The 15,976-nt window shown below is 35.3% G+C and overlaps 4 protein-coding genes across 5 annotated transcripts; 2 read left to right on the top strand and 2 right to left on the bottom strand.

Annotated features, from left to right (window-relative positions):
* Positions 1 to 14: 14 nt before the first annotated feature.
* Positions 15 to 1,378, bottom strand: LOC149650810 (exonuclease V-like). The gene is made up of 2 exons (XM_089847472.1): positions 1,060 to 1,378; positions 15 to 965 (listed from the first exon to the last, which is right to left on the bottom strand). Exons 1-2 carry the CDS (start codon positions 1,376 to 1,378, stop codon positions 160 to 162), a joined length of 1,125 nt encoding a protein of 374 aa, XP_089703598.1. The 3' UTR covers positions 15 to 159.
* Positions 1,379 to 1,457: 79 nt separating this feature from the next.
* Positions 1,458 to 3,694, top strand: LOC149650809 (TELO2-interacting protein 2-like). Its single transcript, XM_089847470.1, has 10 exons — positions 1,458 to 1,660; positions 1,742 to 1,895; positions 1,973 to 2,170; positions 2,222 to 2,412; positions 2,485 to 2,607; positions 2,667 to 2,834; positions 2,896 to 3,036; positions 3,118 to 3,230; positions 3,302 to 3,470; positions 3,557 to 3,694. Exons 1-10 carry the CDS (start codon positions 1,598 to 1,600, stop codon positions 3,629 to 3,631), a joined length of 1,395 nt encoding a protein of 464 aa, XP_089703596.1. The 5' UTR covers positions 1,458 to 1,597; the 3' UTR covers positions 3,632 to 3,694.
* An 873-nt stretch (positions 3,695 to 4,567) lies between these two features.
* LOC149650808 (carboxypeptidase D-like) lies at positions 4,568 to 12,803 on the top strand. 2 transcript variants are annotated; one of them, XM_089847443.1, is made up of 15 exons: positions 4,568 to 5,807; positions 5,881 to 6,691; positions 7,165 to 7,267; positions 7,345 to 7,919; positions 7,979 to 8,090; positions 8,164 to 8,416; positions 8,472 to 8,661; positions 8,870 to 8,978; positions 9,054 to 9,200; positions 9,259 to 10,028; positions 10,109 to 10,240; positions 10,546 to 10,731; positions 10,792 to 10,894; positions 10,958 to 11,207; positions 12,068 to 12,803. In XM_089847443.1, exons 1-15 carry the CDS (start codon positions 4,591 to 4,593, stop codon positions 12,093 to 12,095), a joined length of 4,986 nt encoding a protein of 1,661 aa, XP_089703569.1. In that variant the 5' UTR covers positions 4,568 to 4,590; the 3' UTR covers positions 12,096 to 12,803. The 2 variants fall into 2 exon arrangements, with proteins under 2 accessions (XP_089703569.1, XP_089703568.1); XM_089847442.1 differs by having other exon boundaries at positions 11,861 to 12,803.
* Positions 12,801 to 15,612, bottom strand: LOC149650807 (transmembrane protein 248-like). The gene is made up of 5 exons (XM_089847444.1): positions 15,240 to 15,612; positions 14,801 to 15,176; positions 13,388 to 13,547; positions 13,166 to 13,325; positions 12,801 to 13,096 (listed from the first exon to the last, which is right to left on the bottom strand). Exons 1-5 carry the CDS (start codon positions 15,402 to 15,404, stop codon positions 12,950 to 12,952), a joined length of 1,008 nt encoding a protein of 335 aa, XP_089703570.1. The 5' UTR covers positions 15,405 to 15,612; the 3' UTR covers positions 12,801 to 12,949.
* Between the last annotated feature and the right edge of the window lie 364 nt (positions 15,613 to 15,976).

The following is a 15,976-nucleotide window of genomic DNA, read 5'->3' as shown; positions in this document are numbered from 1 at the left end:
TGGAAAACGCACAATTTTCTTTATAAGATTTTTAATTGTTTTTAAAAATATTACATTTTTTTTTATTATTATATCATGAAGACTTACAGCAACTAATTGTATTGGCTTATGATTGCTTCATGATTAAAATAAGTGTAAATATAAATATAAAAGTATTAATTATTTTAAAATAATTTCCGAGCTTGTTGAAGGAACAGGATTAATTTCATTCGCGTTTAATTTAATTCCAGTAATTTCTTCGTGTTTTTTACGCCTCCATTCACACTTTTCGATATAACAACATTTATTGCACTTCCAAACATCTTGTAAAGTGACTCCTTCTAATTCTCGTTCCATTTTCCAGAATTTACAATAATGATTCATGGTTTCCTCCAACCAAATTTCATCTTTCCTTACTTCCGTATAACCAATTAACGAATTATCTCCTTGATTACGATACTCAATTAATAATTTACTAATTAAAGGCATAGGTGCGGCTGCTACGAATAATTTATCCAATAATTCGTCTAAATTTGACGGCGGTTTGGTTAAAGGTTCGGAATACGTTTTAGTATGTTCTATTATTTGGGGACTGAGTTCTTTCGTTAAGTTTAACCTCATGTGGAATTGAATATCGTTTTTACTTATTTTATTGCGTATTAAGTTGTTAAATAGGTATTTATACAGCATAGCTTGAAGGTGATGTCCTTTGGCCATGTTTTCCGATGGTACGTTATTAACAGTACGCGTTTTTAATTCGACTAAAGTGATTTTAAAGTTGGTAGGGTCAAATCTAATTTCGTCTATAATGCCTGTGACGTAAATATTCGAGTCGTACGGAATTCCAAAGATTGGGACCTCTCTTACTATACAAATTCTTAAATTTAGAAAACCAAATATCATATGCAATATGTTTATAATTTTTATTGCAAATTTATCTTCGCGTGATTCGGTTTTAACTAGAACTTTCTTTGAAACTTCCAGCTCTGAAAATGTTTTAAATTAAGTTAGGTTTATATTATTTATATTAAAGAATGGAGGAATTTAGGCCTACAAAATTATAGGACCAGAGTTTCGTACCACGGGCTAAGTGAATTGACCTTCCAACCTCAATGTGTACTGGCTCAATTTCAAGTATTTTTTCTTCAATGGGTTTGATGGTATCATATTCCATCGCTTGCTCGCACCAGGATTGTTTAACAAAATCCGTAACCATCAGTAATGTACGACGATACCTCATTCTCGCTGGACGTGGTGCTGGTAAGACCAAATCTTCAATTTCAACCTCAGGTAAATTATTTTCTTCTTTGCCTTTTTCAAAATTGTCTAAAGCCATTGCGCATAAGTTTAAATCACTATCCGTAGCTTCTCCCCATAAATCTTGCGTTGATTGACTCATTTTAAAGTTAAAAAATTAATGTTATTGTAATTAATTAAATCAACTAAACATTGACAGTCAATGTATCCTATTTAGTTTTATATTCATAATTATCGCTGTTCATTCACTATCACACCCCACGCATGAGGTAATTGCAACGTGAACTTTGGCGCCTTTTTTATTTGCGAGTTCTTATTGGTTGAAATAAAAGATAAGAGGTCACGGGGTCAAACTTTAAAAATGGCGGTAGATTTTAACAGGCATCTGTCAGTTTTAAAAAGTTATACTTGTTTAAGTAAATTAGTAAGTTAATTAAATTAAAATTAATTACGAGTTTAATCTAACTGTAACTTTGGTATTATAATTATGTATTTAACGTTTTAGTCCCAACCGTTGTGTAGTTTATTAGAGGATTTGAATTCCATCAATGAAGTTGCGGAAATTGCGTATGATGCGGAATCTCTCAATCTGGAAGAGTTAATCAACTTATTGTGCAAAATTGCGAGAGTGAGGGAGTTTCCTTACGATTTAAATCGAGGTAATTAATAACAATTAATTAAACCCAAATTAAATTAAGTATCAGCCCATTTACATTAGTTTCACTCTTAAATTAAGATTTTGAGGAAAAAGATTTCAAAGGTTTCTCTCCGATAGTTGTAAAATGTTTCCAATGTTTAAACTTGATTTTCGAGAAAACAAATTACTTAAACAATCACAAATTAATTACGGTGTACGAGCCTATAATCCTACTATGTGGAACTCATCACCAATTATTTTTATGGTCAAATAAGGAATGTGTTCAGCAACAAAAATGTAAGTTTGATTTTATTTCACAATTGAGAACACCAATTAAATAATAAATAGCTTTACTTGGTAAAATACTCCTTCATGAGGGGCTTGACAGTCTGTCTAACTTACTGATAAAATCTACGTCTGATAAAACAACATTAGTCCAAAGAGTTCTCGATAAATTAAAACCATCATTAACACGAGAGAAATGGAAAAGAAATCCTTCAAGCCCACAGATATTTAAATGGCTTCTTTTATCTATTCCAGTAATGTTTAAAATTAATTCCTAATAAATGTACTTTTAAGTTAATCTTTAATTTAATTTAATTAATTTCCAGTACCAATTTATGCCTAAAGTTATCCCAGACCTAATTCCTCCGATTCTTTTATTTCTGGATGATTTTCAACTTGAAAATCAATTATTAGGAATTGAATGCACGGAATATCTCATTAAAAATAGTGTAAGTTAGTTTTAATTAACTTGTTTAATTATTAAGTAATTAATTTAATTTACTTTTAGCCCATAACAATGTTAACTTGGAATGGTTTATCGGAGGTTTTTTACTCCGCTCTGTTTAGACTTAGTTACTCTAAAGAAACTGACATTATTGACAGAGTTTACTCTTGTCTATTACTGCTTATATCAGGGCTAGAGAAGGATGCAAATCGAGCTGATAGAAATAAAAAGGTATATTAATTAATTAGCTTAATTATAGTTTAATTATAATAATTAATTTTCAATTTATTAGCCAGGGAAATTAGACCAAGTTTACAGTCAACTTTTAAGAATGGCTGAAATGGAATCAAAGTTAAACGTGATTGATTCTTACTCTAAGTTATTGCCTGTTTTCATTGATAAACTCGGGATTACAATTCTTAGACATTTTCAGGTAATTAATGGTGAAATTAACATTAATTTCTATGAATTTTAAGATTGAAACAATTTTTATAACGTTAACTTAATTTAACAGAGAACTTTAAGAGTTATTTTTGAATATCTCTCAACATATAAGGGACCAAATGAGCAATCTAGAATTTTGGTGCTTAAAGCTCTTCAAAATTTAATCATAGTTGCCTGGCCTAGGTAATTAAAAGAGCTAATTAAGTTAATTAATAATTTTTTTATTAATTCCTTGAATATTCATTCTACTTTAGAATTGAAAATCACGCGGAATCAATTGTTAAGGTGGTAGCTAGACTTTTATATGATATTTCTTCAAAAGAGGAATTCCCCAAAAGATCAAAGGAAACCAATGAAATCCTAATTAATGAGTGTAAAAAATGTTTAATTTTATTAAAAAAATCTTGCCCCGAAACATTCAAGGTAATATTATTATTATTATTATTATTATTATTATTAGGCCTAAAATAGACTTAATTTTAAGTATTTTCTTTATATTTTTCTTCAAGGAATTGGTTATTCCTTTGCAAGAAATTGCGGATCAAGTACCAACAGCCAAAATATTTATAGAAATTAATAATTAAATGTATTAAAATGGATTAAACTTGAATAAAAAAATGTTTTCTACTCTAATAACTAAATCCTCCTTGGTTCTACCGCTCACTTTAGCTCAGGATCAGGGCCGGAAATAAGAAAAAAATCTTATAGGACATTGTCCACTGGAGTGTGCAAAAATAGTGTTCCATCATAGTCAAGCTATCAAAACTTTTATTGGTCAAAACGTCCATTGACCCCCTTAGTTTTTACAAAAATTATAGGACATTTTAAAATTTTATTGGACAATGTCCAGTGTCCTGTGCTTATTTTCGGCCCTGCTCAGGACCAGTCTGGGAAAAAGCACACTTCCTCTGGTCCAAAACCAGTTTATTAATTGCTTGGGACTAGTTTTTTAATTCAAAAAGTGGAGGTTATTGGTCCTCGGTACCAGTTTATTAATCGCAAATCTATAGGAGAAGAAAGGCTGGGACCACTCCAGAGACCAGTTTATTATTTAGGACACTAAGGGGAGTCACTGGTCCCAAGGACTAGTTTAAAAAATATCCTTATTTCCCAGACTGGAGAGTCAGGACCAGGGTGGGAAATAAGGATTTTTTGAAACTGGACATTGGGCCAGCGTCCCTTCTGGCCTGGAATAAATAAACTAGTCCATGACCACTGACCGGGGCGCGTCGTCTGCTAAATTGAAGAAGTCGATAATTAAAATATATTAGCTGATGTCTGGACTCTGGAAACCCTTGAATTTTCTTAGTGGTCCCGTGGACCACTGACCCCCCTCCGATTTAATTTTTAAACTGGTCCAGGCAATTTTTAAACTGGTCATTTGCCCTGTGCCACCGCCTTATTTCCCACGCTGGTCAGGACCGTAGCTACTGCGTGATCGAGTGGGCTATGGAGTAAAACGGCCAGTTTGTTTTTGTCGTATTATGGTTAAAAAATTATTGAAGTCGGCCGTAGTTACTACTACTATTTCGTTCATTTAAAAATGGCGTCGCGGCCTTCGTGTTCGCGTTTATGTGGCATCCCATTTCTATTAATTAAAGAAATAATTAAAATGAAGGCCTTAAAATTAACTGTGATATTAATCGCGTTTAGTTTCGCGATAATCGAATCGAAATCGACAAGCGAAAAAAACACCAATCTTCCCTTTTATTATATGAAGTATGATAACATGACAAATTTTCTCCAAGGCTTAGAGTCGGATCATCCAAATCTGGCGAAAGTCTATAGTATCGGTAAGAGTGTACATAATAAGGAGTTATGGGTTTTGAAAATAAGCGCAAACGTACATAAAAGAGATATTGGCAAACCAATGTTCAAATACGTCGCGAATATGCACGGGAATGAAGCTTTAGGTCGGCAGCTGGTGTTAACTTTAGCAAAATACCTGCTGGATAACTACGGGAAAGATCCGAGGGTAATGAAGATAGTTGATAGTACCGAAATACATTTACTCCCATCTATGAATCCCGATGGATTTGAAATGGCAATTGAAGGGGATTGTATAGGAAGTGGAGCAATATCTGGTCGCGAAAATGCCCATGAAAAAGATCTGAATCGTAACTTCCCCGATCAATTTGATGAAAAGTCTCAGGCATTAGATGACAAGGAACCAGAAACAATGGCTGTTATGTCCTGGATAGTTTCCAACCCTTTCGTGCTCTCAGCTAACCTTCATGGGGGTTCTGTAGTTGCTAGTTACCCCTTTGATGATTCTAAGATGCATAACATGTCTGGAGTAATTAGTCCATCACCCGATGACGCTTTATTCAAACATTTGGCCCATTTATACGCTGATAACAATGACCTGATGAAGAATGGGCCAAATTGCGAAGGTGATAACTTTGATCATGGCATAACAAATGGTGCTCAATGGTACGATGTCCCAGGAGGGATGCAAGACTATAATTACGTTCATAGTAATTGCTACGAGATTACCTTGGAATTGTCATGTTGCAAATATCCTTGGACAAAGGATTTAGAGATGGAATGGAACAGAAATAAGGAGGCCTTACTTACTTACATGGAGCATGTTCATATGGGAGTTAAAGGTGTCATTGTTGATTCTGTTACTGGCAAAGGACTCGAAGCTGTCTTGGTTAATGTAGTTGGTAACAAACACTCTGTAACTTCTACTGATAAAGGAGAATTTTGGAGACTTTTGTTACCAGGAGATTATGAGATTGAGTTTAAAGCCTATGGGTAAGTTTTAAGCGAGTACTTATCTACTTTAAGAAAAAGTGAAATGGGGTCTCGATACTTATTTAATGTCTAGATACAAGCCAATGAAACGTTCTGTAAAAATTGAATCAAGTCAACCAACATGGCTTGATATTAAACTAGAATCCAATAGTATAACTGAAGCACCCAAAACCCCTGAAAAAGTCACCACATCAACCACAACTCTGTCTCCAACTTCAACTGAAAAGGACTTTGTCCTCACTCCCGAATTTAAACACCATCATTATAATGAAATGAAAGAATTCTTAGAAGAAACTGCCCATATTTATCCAGCCTTTACTCGTCTATATAGTGTTGGAAAGTCCGTTCAAGGCAGGGAACTTTATGTCCTTGAAATATCAGACAATCCTGGAATTCACGAACCAGGGGAACCGGAATTCAAATACATAGGAAATATGCATGGAAACGAAGTAGTTGGAAAAGAACTGCTTATCCTGTTGATTAAATACTTAACGGAGAATTATCAACGTAATCCTGATATTACTAGACTTATTGATACAACTAGAATTCATATTATGCCCTCCATGAATCCTGATGGCTATGAAAAATCCAAACAAGGGGATTTTCAAAGTTCAAGAGGACGTACAAATGCAAATAATGTGGATTTGAATAGAAATTTTCCTGATCAATTCATTACTGATGAAAATAATAAGGTTCAGGAACCAGAAACGAAAGCTATCATGGATTGGATTCTATCATATCCATTTGTTCTCTCTGCAAATTTGCACGGAGGTTCTTTAGTGGCCAATTATCCCTATGATGATAATCCACAAAATAAGGATAGTATTTATAGTAAATCTCCCGATGATGAATTGTTTAAACACTTGGCCCTAGTTTATTCCAAGGTAAGGATACGTTTAGGAACCTCAAGTGGTTTCCCGTTTAGTTTGAGAAAGGCTTAGACCTACCGTTGGTCTATTTTTCAAGCAATGGGAGGGTTTTCGCCCCTTGGGGGGGGTATTAAAATTTCCGTCCCCCTCAACGAAAGGCTTTTGGCGCCATCTAGCTGCGTAATTTTCGTCCCATAGACGCTAATGTTAAAAAATTGTATTTGAAAATGTACTTTCAAACATCAAATCGTACTTTTCTTCGTACTGAAGACTTTAAAATGTACTAAAAAAGTACAATTGTATTACCAAGAACAACACTGGTTGACTATAGGAAGCTAAGCCTACTTTGGTCTACTTTTCAATGTTGACTTTGGGAAGCTAAGCCTACTTTGACCTATTTTTCAAAGCCAAGTCTAGTTTCTCAAACTAAGGTTATAATTGAGTGTACAATCAATAAAAATGATTAAATTTTATGGTTTTTAATAAAGAATAACGAAAGAATGTATGTAAATATTCCATGCGCTAGAGGAAAATTAGGCGAGCATTTTGACCAAGGCATAACTAATGGTGCAATGTGGTACAGTGTACCTGGTCAGTTTAAAATTAATCTTTTCAACAATCCTTATTAGTTTAAAGGGGTTCAATGGGGATTTTTTTTGCATACTTAGGAGGTATGCAAGATTGGAATTACTTGCATAGCAATTGCTTTGCACTTACAATTGAAGTTGGTTGCCATAAATACCCAGCTGCAACCGAACTTTCGCGATATTGGCAAGAAAATAAAAAGTCCCTTATTGCCTTTATGGATACAGTTCATACTGGCTTGAAAGGTTTCATCGTCAACAGCAAACAAGAATCAATTGCAAACGCAACAATCCATGTCCAAGGGATTGAACACGATGTTACCTCCTACCTCTATGGAGATTATTGGAGATTACTTCTTCCCGGAACTTATCACGTCACTGTCAGCCATCCTGGTCACGCGAACACGAGTCATATGGTTACAGTGACAGAAGGTTCCGCTACTGTACAAAATTTCACGCTAATCTCTGTCAATAATCAATGGTCCATGGACCAAGATTATGGAATTGTTGAAAACTTGGATGAGAAATACCTAACAAATGAAGAATTGCATTCAACATTAAGGAAAATGGCGAAAGAAAACCCGGAATTGATGAGAACTTTGATGAATCCGGGTGTTAGTGGTGAAATGGAGTTGCAGTTTGTTATAATTAATCCTAATGTATGTTTTTAACATCATTACTAATTTCTTTCGTTTTTTAATGAGCTCTAAATTAACAGATAACTAAGAACGAGCAACCTAAGACCAAAGTTGCTTTATTGGGAGGTTTGCAAGGCGCTAATGCTGTTGGTCGAGAAATATTAGTTAGATTACTAAGAAATATAGTTCAAGGTTGGTTTTAACTATTAAGACCTTGGTAGACGTTAAGTTGGATAAGATTAACTACTTTTTTAAATTTAAACAGCTTATAAAATGAAAAATCCACGCGTGATGGAAATTCTACATTCATTGGAGATTCACGTCTTCCCAACATTGGATGATAAAGGTTTCGCGACTGCAATTGAGGGAACTTGCCCTGAAAACGTTACGAGTTATGAGGGAAAATTTGGACCCCAAAATGACGGGAAATATGGACTTATCGAGTCTTTAAAATATAATTGGAATATTTATAAATATCCAGTTGCTCTTAGTATTAACAGCGGAAATTTGGCTGTACAGTAAGTATTTAGTTTAATAATGTTTATTTATTTATTAATTAATTTAATTATTTAGTGTTGATCATCATGATGGCTCTAAAGTTGATTCAGCAGCTATTAACTTGCTGACTTCAACATTAACGGAACATCACAAACTTTTAAATAAAAGCGAAGGTTGCCATCGCGGAAAAGAAATTGAATCTGTAGATCCACCGGGATATCTTTCATTCCGAGACTACGTTTTTCAGAAATCTAGTTCGTTATTGGTAAGAAATAAAGTGGTAGATTTTACTTATCGTGCGGTGCTTTAACTTTTGTCAGCAAGTGTATTTATTTATTTTGTATTGTGTTGATAATTAATGCTTAGTGGAAATGAACAATCAAGTGAGCTTTGCCAGGCTTATAGTTACTTCAACGTAATTTTAATTAACTTCTAATGTTAATTTAATTTAATTAAATTATTTATTTAAAAAGGTTCACGCCCACATTTACTGCTGCGCCTATCCAAACAGTTCAGAACTACCAAATATATGGATGGATAATTTGGAACCAATCCTGAACTTCTTAGAAAACGCGAGGACGGGTTGGTTTTGGGTTTTAATTAATTTCTGGTGGTGTTTAAATTTAATTAACCTAATTAAACTTTAATTAACTTCAGGGGTGAAAGGTCGAGTTATGGATGAAAACTTGAAACCTATTAATGGAATCTCCATTAACTTGGAAGATTCACATCGTAAAATTGAAGTAGATCAAAGTAGCGGTTATTTCCACGTATTCCTAGCACCAGGAACTTACAAATTTCACAGTAATTATTGTTATTACAGGACTTTAATTAATTAATCATTCTCTAATGATTATTTTAGTGACTGCAAATGGTTACGAAAAGAAGTCATTAACCGTTACCATCCACGCTAAAGAACAACTTCAATTAGCTAGCATTTTAGATTCTCAAAAGCAGAACTTGAATTACCGCGGTTACGATAAACTTAGCGAGGCTTTGAAATCCTTATCGCAACAATTCCCAGCCCTTTCAAAATTTTACAGTATTGGAAGTACTTCCAGCAATAAGGATCTGTTTGCTATCGAAATTACGTCATCCGGTTCAACAAGTTCGAAGGCAAATGTCCCAACTGTCGTTTTTATAGCCGGAATTCGCGGAAACGATTTAGTTACCAGCGAAGTATTGTATCAAATGGCTAGCTTTCTTCTGGTTCGGTATAATTGGGATAATTCCGTCACTGAAATGGTTCAAAGAACAAATATCATTATGTTGCCGGTTATGAACCCTGATGGAATGGACGCCGCCATTCCTGGAACTTGTAATGATCCTAGAGGAAGGAATAACGCCTTAAATATGGATTTACTTAATTCCTTCGCGTCTTCCAATGTTTCTCCACTCGAAGTCGAGTCCGTTAAGAAGTGGTTGAAACAGATTTCCCCAACTTTGGTTATTTCATTATTGGCGGGAGATTTGAGAATTGATTATCCTTCGAGAAATTTAATGGATGATCTCGATTTGGCTGTTTTTAAATCGATTGCTAATTCCTACGTTGAAGCTAATGGTAAATTGAAACCAGCCGCGAGTAATTGTCAAGGAAGTAAAGAGACTGTGTCAAGCAATGGAACGTTATCGGTAATATGATAAGGTTTAACTTTAATACACAATGATGGTGATTGTTTAATTTCAGTTTGTTTGTTTACTTATTTACTTAGCAATTTTGCTACGAAGCTTTAGGAATATCTAGCTTGGATGTTTATATTGATTGTTGTTCGAGTCCTCCGGCTGATCAACTTTATTCCGTATGGTCTAATAATAAAGTTGCCTTTTGGCAAATGATAGTCGATGTAAGTTAGGAATGGATTAATTTAATTTAAACTGGTTTAATTAGGCCTAATTAGCCTTATTCCTGATCAGCGCCACCTACCCATAGCGGTGACTTTGAGAACTACTGTAAGCGGCAAGCCAATCAGATGTCGCTAAAATCTGGTGACGTCACTGACTGGCACTCTCGGGTCTTACCAAAAATGACGTCACCAGATTTTAGCGACATCTGATTGGCTTGCCGCTTACAGTAGTTCTCAAAGTCACCGCTATGGGTAGATGGCGCTGATCAGGAATAAGGCTAATTAATAACCGTATTTTTCAAAAGGCGCATCAAGGAGTTAAAGGATTAGTTTTAAATATATTTGGGGATCCAATACCAATGGCTTCAATTTCTGTTCGTCATTCAAATCGCGTTGTTGCCACTAGAGATGACGGAAGTTTCATCCGAATTTTGGTTGAAGGTGAACACGCGGTTACCGTTTCCGCTTCCGGATATTTCCCAGTGACAAAAGTAATACTTAATTAGATTAATTTTAATTGATTCAACTAACTTAACATCGACATATTTCAGCTTGTTAAAGTCTATCAGGGTGAAATGAGTGTAGTTGACTTTAGATTGAAAGAGGATTCGAGAATCGCCGGGGTTTCGAAACATTTATTCGTTTTAGGAATTGGTAACTTGATTAATTTAGTTTTGTAGCGGGTGATTAACGTTAATCTATTAATTTTCTACACAGGAACGATAGTTTTAATTATTCTCGTTGGATCTCTCTGCGTTTATGCCTTGTTATTACGCAGAAGGAATAATAGATTAGGTTTTTATCGGATGGATAATGCCAAGGGATTATTTACGGATTACGATGATGATGAAGAAAATCCAAAAACTAACGGATCGAGGAAACATCTGCTGGCAGATAATGATTACAAAGATTCAAGTGATTCCGAAGATGAACTTTATAATACTTATAGGATAAAAAATGGCAGACAGTAAGTATAAATTTATATTTAAATTCGTTTGTCCGCGTGGCTTTGTTGCGAATGGCGTCCTGGCAAGGCTTAAGTGGTGCCCAATGGGGATTTAACATTAAAAATGGCCGCTTGGCAAGGCTTAAGTGATGCCCAATGGGGATTTAACATTAAAAATGGCCGCTTGGCAAGGCACAAGTGATGCCCAATGGGGATTTAACATTAAAAATGGCCGCTTGGCAAGGCTCAAGTGATGCCCAATGGGGATATAACATTAAAAATGGCCGCTTGGCAAGGCTCAAGTGATGCCCAATGGGGATATAACATTAAAAATGGCCGCTTGGCAAGGCTGAAGTGATGCCCAATGGGGATTTAACATTAAAAATGGCCGCTTGGCAAGGCTCAAGTGATGCCCAATGGGGATATAACATTAAAAATGGCCGCTTGGCAAGGCTTAAGTGGTGCCCAATGGGGATTTAACATCAAAAATGGCCGCTTGGCAAGGCTTAAGTGGTGCCCAATGGGGATTTAACATTAAAAATGGCGGTACCGGGTAGGCTAATACGTTATGGCGATGTAACATTCAAAATGGCCGCTTGGCAAGACTTATATGATTATTAGCACGCTCGGAATTGTTGGAAAGCTTCCTGAATTGGTGTTACCTGTTTTTTCAGGGCAAAACCATTTCCTCATCATAGATAAAGATCTCTCGTTCGTTGTTTGGAAGTGTAAAATATGATCGTTTTGTGACTTTTATTTGTTGTTTTTACCTATGAAACTGTTGTTGCAAAGGCTGAAGCTAGTTATTTTCATTTGTTAGGCCAGCTTCAAGTGTAGATCAAAAATTCAAAACATTTAATGAATGCCCACATAATTTTTAGCGAAAATTCCAGAACAGTTTTGACATGAATCAAAGAAAAGGGCAAAAGCGCGCATTATTTTATTTTAAGTTGCTAAATTTATATAAAGTTTCCGAGTTTATCTTATAAATACCTTGAAGTTTTTCTATTCTATTTTTTTTGGGGAAACTTTTTTATAGATCTTAATTTTTGGGGGCTCTATGGTATCTCTGTCTCTTTTTTTTTATTCTTTCAAAATATATTTAATTTAGATGATTACTTAATTAGATCATTTTTTAAACTCTGGTAAACTTAATTAAATCTCTCAAAAACTTTGATTTCTTACTGAATCTTTTAAATGTTTATTTTATAATATAAATATTAATTTTCTATGCTAGTCAGTTAAATATAATTAATAGTAATAAATATCAAAGTCTTTCCAAGAAATATGTTCGTTAAATAGACCTTTTTTAATTTAAATATTTGAAATTAATGATTGAATTGGCATAATTATTAATTTGGCTTAATTAGTTACTAGTTAGTGATTTCTCAGTTTGGAAAACAATTAAGCTCTAATGTCTCAGCTAAACCCAAAATTTGAGCGCGGTAATGCATTTTTTAACGTTAAAAGAAATGCATTTCATGAAATGATTATTAAACGAAGAAAGATTTATTTTGTAATTATTTTTTTTTAAGTATGTATAATACAAATTAATAATATTTTTAATTAATTATCTTTTGGCTCAAATAAAAAATACGTATTTGCGCATGCGCATTTGTTTTAGTGAAAAGATATTTATTAAAAAGGTAAACATTACATTACACAAACAAATAACTTATATTTACATCTACATCTTTTTTTTAATCGTTAACGGAATATAATTTTGGCACACTTTAAATAAGTATGTAGGTTAGAAATAGAATTTAAACATTAACTTTCTCAGAAGTTACAAAAGCTTTAGCGCTACGAAAATGGCTACGAACTAAGGCGTAACAAAGCATGGTGACCACAATTACAAACAGAAAGTAACTGGTATGCATAAGATGCAAATTTACAAGAGATCTGTCACTCTGAAAAAAAAAAATAGAAAAATAGGTCAAAAGTAGACTAAATTTAACCTCCTAAAGTTATTGTATTACTGGGCTGAGCATAACGGTATAGTCGGGTCTTGATGAATATCCCATTTTGAGTGGAGTTTTTCCAGTGCAATATTTTTGCGTTGATTCTGATCTTTGGAAAACAAAGTTTACGGGTTTACGAGTTGCGCCTAACCTTCCCATACTACATTTTTGAGGTTCTCTGTTGAAAAATTGGTAATTTAGAATTTCTAAATGGTTTTAAACTAATTTAGCACCAATTACCTAGTTTTGGGGAAGAGATTAGATGGCCCAAAGAACAGTAAACAAACATTCAGTTGTAATTCACAATCATTTTCATTCAAACGACATTTTTCAGCAAAACTCTTTCGATTATGGGAAGGGATAAATACACTGACACTTAGAGTTTGTTTTGAAGATTTGCCTGAAATTTGAACCATTAGTTATTATAATCATGATATAATTTAGGCTTAAAACTAGGGGTGTGAGGGTATCGAGCTACTCCATAATAAAAATACCCCCCCATTACCCGTGTCAAGCTGAAACAGATTACCCCCTCCCCCCAATTACCCGTGTCAAGCTGAAACAGATTACCCCCCTCCCCCCAATTACCCGTGTCAAGCTGAAACAGATTACCCCCCTCCCCCCCCCCCAAATTACCCGTGTCAAGCTGAAACAGATTACCCCCCTCCCCCCCAATTACCCGTGTCAAGCTGAAACAGATTACCCCCCTCCCCCCCAATTACCCGTGTCAAGCTGAAACAGATTACCCCCCTCCCCCCCCAATTACCCGTGTCAAGCTGAAACAGATTACCCCCCTCCCCCCCAATTACCCGTGTCAAGCTGAAACAGATTACCCCCCTCCCCCCCAATTACCCGTGTCAAGCTGAAACAGATTACTCCCCCCCCCCCCCCCCCAATTACCCGTGTCAAGCTGAAACAGGTTGTCGGGTTATTCGCGGGTAGAGAAAATAGGAACCAGAGGTGAAAGGGGGACCACCCACTGTCCAGTTTCGAAGACTGTATGGTGAAACACTGTTTCAAGGTGAAATTTAGTTGCCATAAGGTTATAAGGTTCTGTGGTAGTAAGGGTTAAGATGGATAAAGGGGAACAAAAAGTTAGAAAGAAAGAAATTAGGAAAGACCATACATTGAAGAACCTGGAATTGAGATATATAACTGTTAAAATAGTGTACTTAAGGGAATTTTTGAAGGAAGTATCTATTTAACCCTAATTACCCAAAACATTTTGGGTACCACCCCCATAACTATTCCGCCCAACCTTTAATACCCGACAACCATTTTTGGGTTAAGCCTAATAGGGACTTGGCAGTACTACGTCATGCAACAGGCTCCCTTCCACTAGTGCTAAAAAACATACTAGGAGGAGGGGCTTATAGCGCTGGGGGCGGAGTTAATTTCGAATTGCCAAGTCCCTATAGAGAGCTTTCAATTGGAGGAGGAGCTGAGACGTGACGCTGCCATATTGGTGGGTTTAAAGCGGAAATGAAGCTGAGACCACCCAATATGGCTACCAGAACAGGAAGGGTGTGACGTACTACTATCCCATCTGAAAGCTCTCTATTACCCGTGAACAATATTTTTGATTGCCCAAACCTGATTGGAAATTGAAAAATCACTACCCTCACACCTCTACTTAAAAAGAAAATTATGTACCATGTAAACCTAACTGCCTCCCAGTTACTGAACCTTTCAACCATTTTATGGAACTGGGTAGGCGTAAAAGATCAGGGCCAAATTTAAGAGGCACTAGTATGTGTTTGGTAAGATTGACGTAAGGGCTTTTGTCACTGGAAGATTGCAATTGAGATATATCATCCAGAATTTCGCTCAAACTCTTTTCACCCGGAGGTGTCTCAGAAATTGTCATAGAAGAGTTTAAATTTGAGGAATTTGTCAAAGAAAGGGCGATTTTGGAATTGGGTTGAAGCATTTGGGTCTTTTTATTAGCTTTTTCATGATGTTTTGTGGCGTTGTTGATATCAACGCACATATTTAACTCCGATAGATGGTTTAAGAAAACATTCCAATCCTACGTAAAACGAGTAGGACTGTGTAATTTTCAAAATAGGCTTAGCTTTATTAAGTAATTTACCATATCTATATCGGGATTTGGTAGTTCTGAGCCTCTTACAATGAATGCTAACATAATTGTGGTCACTCCAAATGCCAAAATGCATATTGTAAACACCAGAAGCGGAGGTTGACTGGCTGCAAACCCTTTCAAACTTTGAAATGGTGAACTGGAAGCTACTGTCATGTTTAATTACACTTAATTGGATCGAATTTAAGCGTTATTTAACATTTATATTGGTTTAATTTAAATTTTTAAGTTTTTTCCATCATTTGAGTCAAAAAACTTTGGCTTATAGTTAACTTGTAAACAAACCCTAACCTTAAAAACATTTAGCACATGGCATTTGACCCGTTAACCCCTCCCCCTCCATCTGGGCGCGGTGATTACGTCATTGTCTGGTTTCAGTAGCATCGAGCTCCCTGATTGGTTTTTATTTCTCTGGCGGCGACCTTTGTAATCTGTCTGTCTTTCGAACACGTGTATAGCGACAAACGTGTTCGATTTTCTTGGTTGACGTCATAAGCCACGCCTCATGAGCCGTAAATGGCCTTGATGATAAAATAGTCCCAATTTATCTACTGATTACTTCACGTTATGAGACAAAAAAAAAATAATTTAAAAACAATTCAATATACTTTCATTACAGAATGACATTCATGTGATTACTAATAATATTTAAAGCGCGTTAAGCCTAAATAAAATTTGGCAGTTTTGGATTAAAATTTGGGTGGCGGTAGTTATTGGAACAGCCGATA

The sequence above is a fragment of the Phalangium opilio genome, unplaced genomic scaffold, assembly GCF_054372755.1.
Source record: "Phalangium opilio isolate 3A_F unplaced genomic scaffold, DU_Popi_V2 ptg000082l_1, whole genome shotgun sequence".
In the NCBI taxonomy this organism is placed as follows: Eukaryota; Metazoa; Arthropoda; class Arachnida; order Opiliones; family Phalangiidae; genus Phalangium; species Phalangium opilio.
The sequence above is the reverse complement of the archived record's forward strand: the minus strand, read 5'-3'. Positions and strand labels throughout refer to the sequence as shown.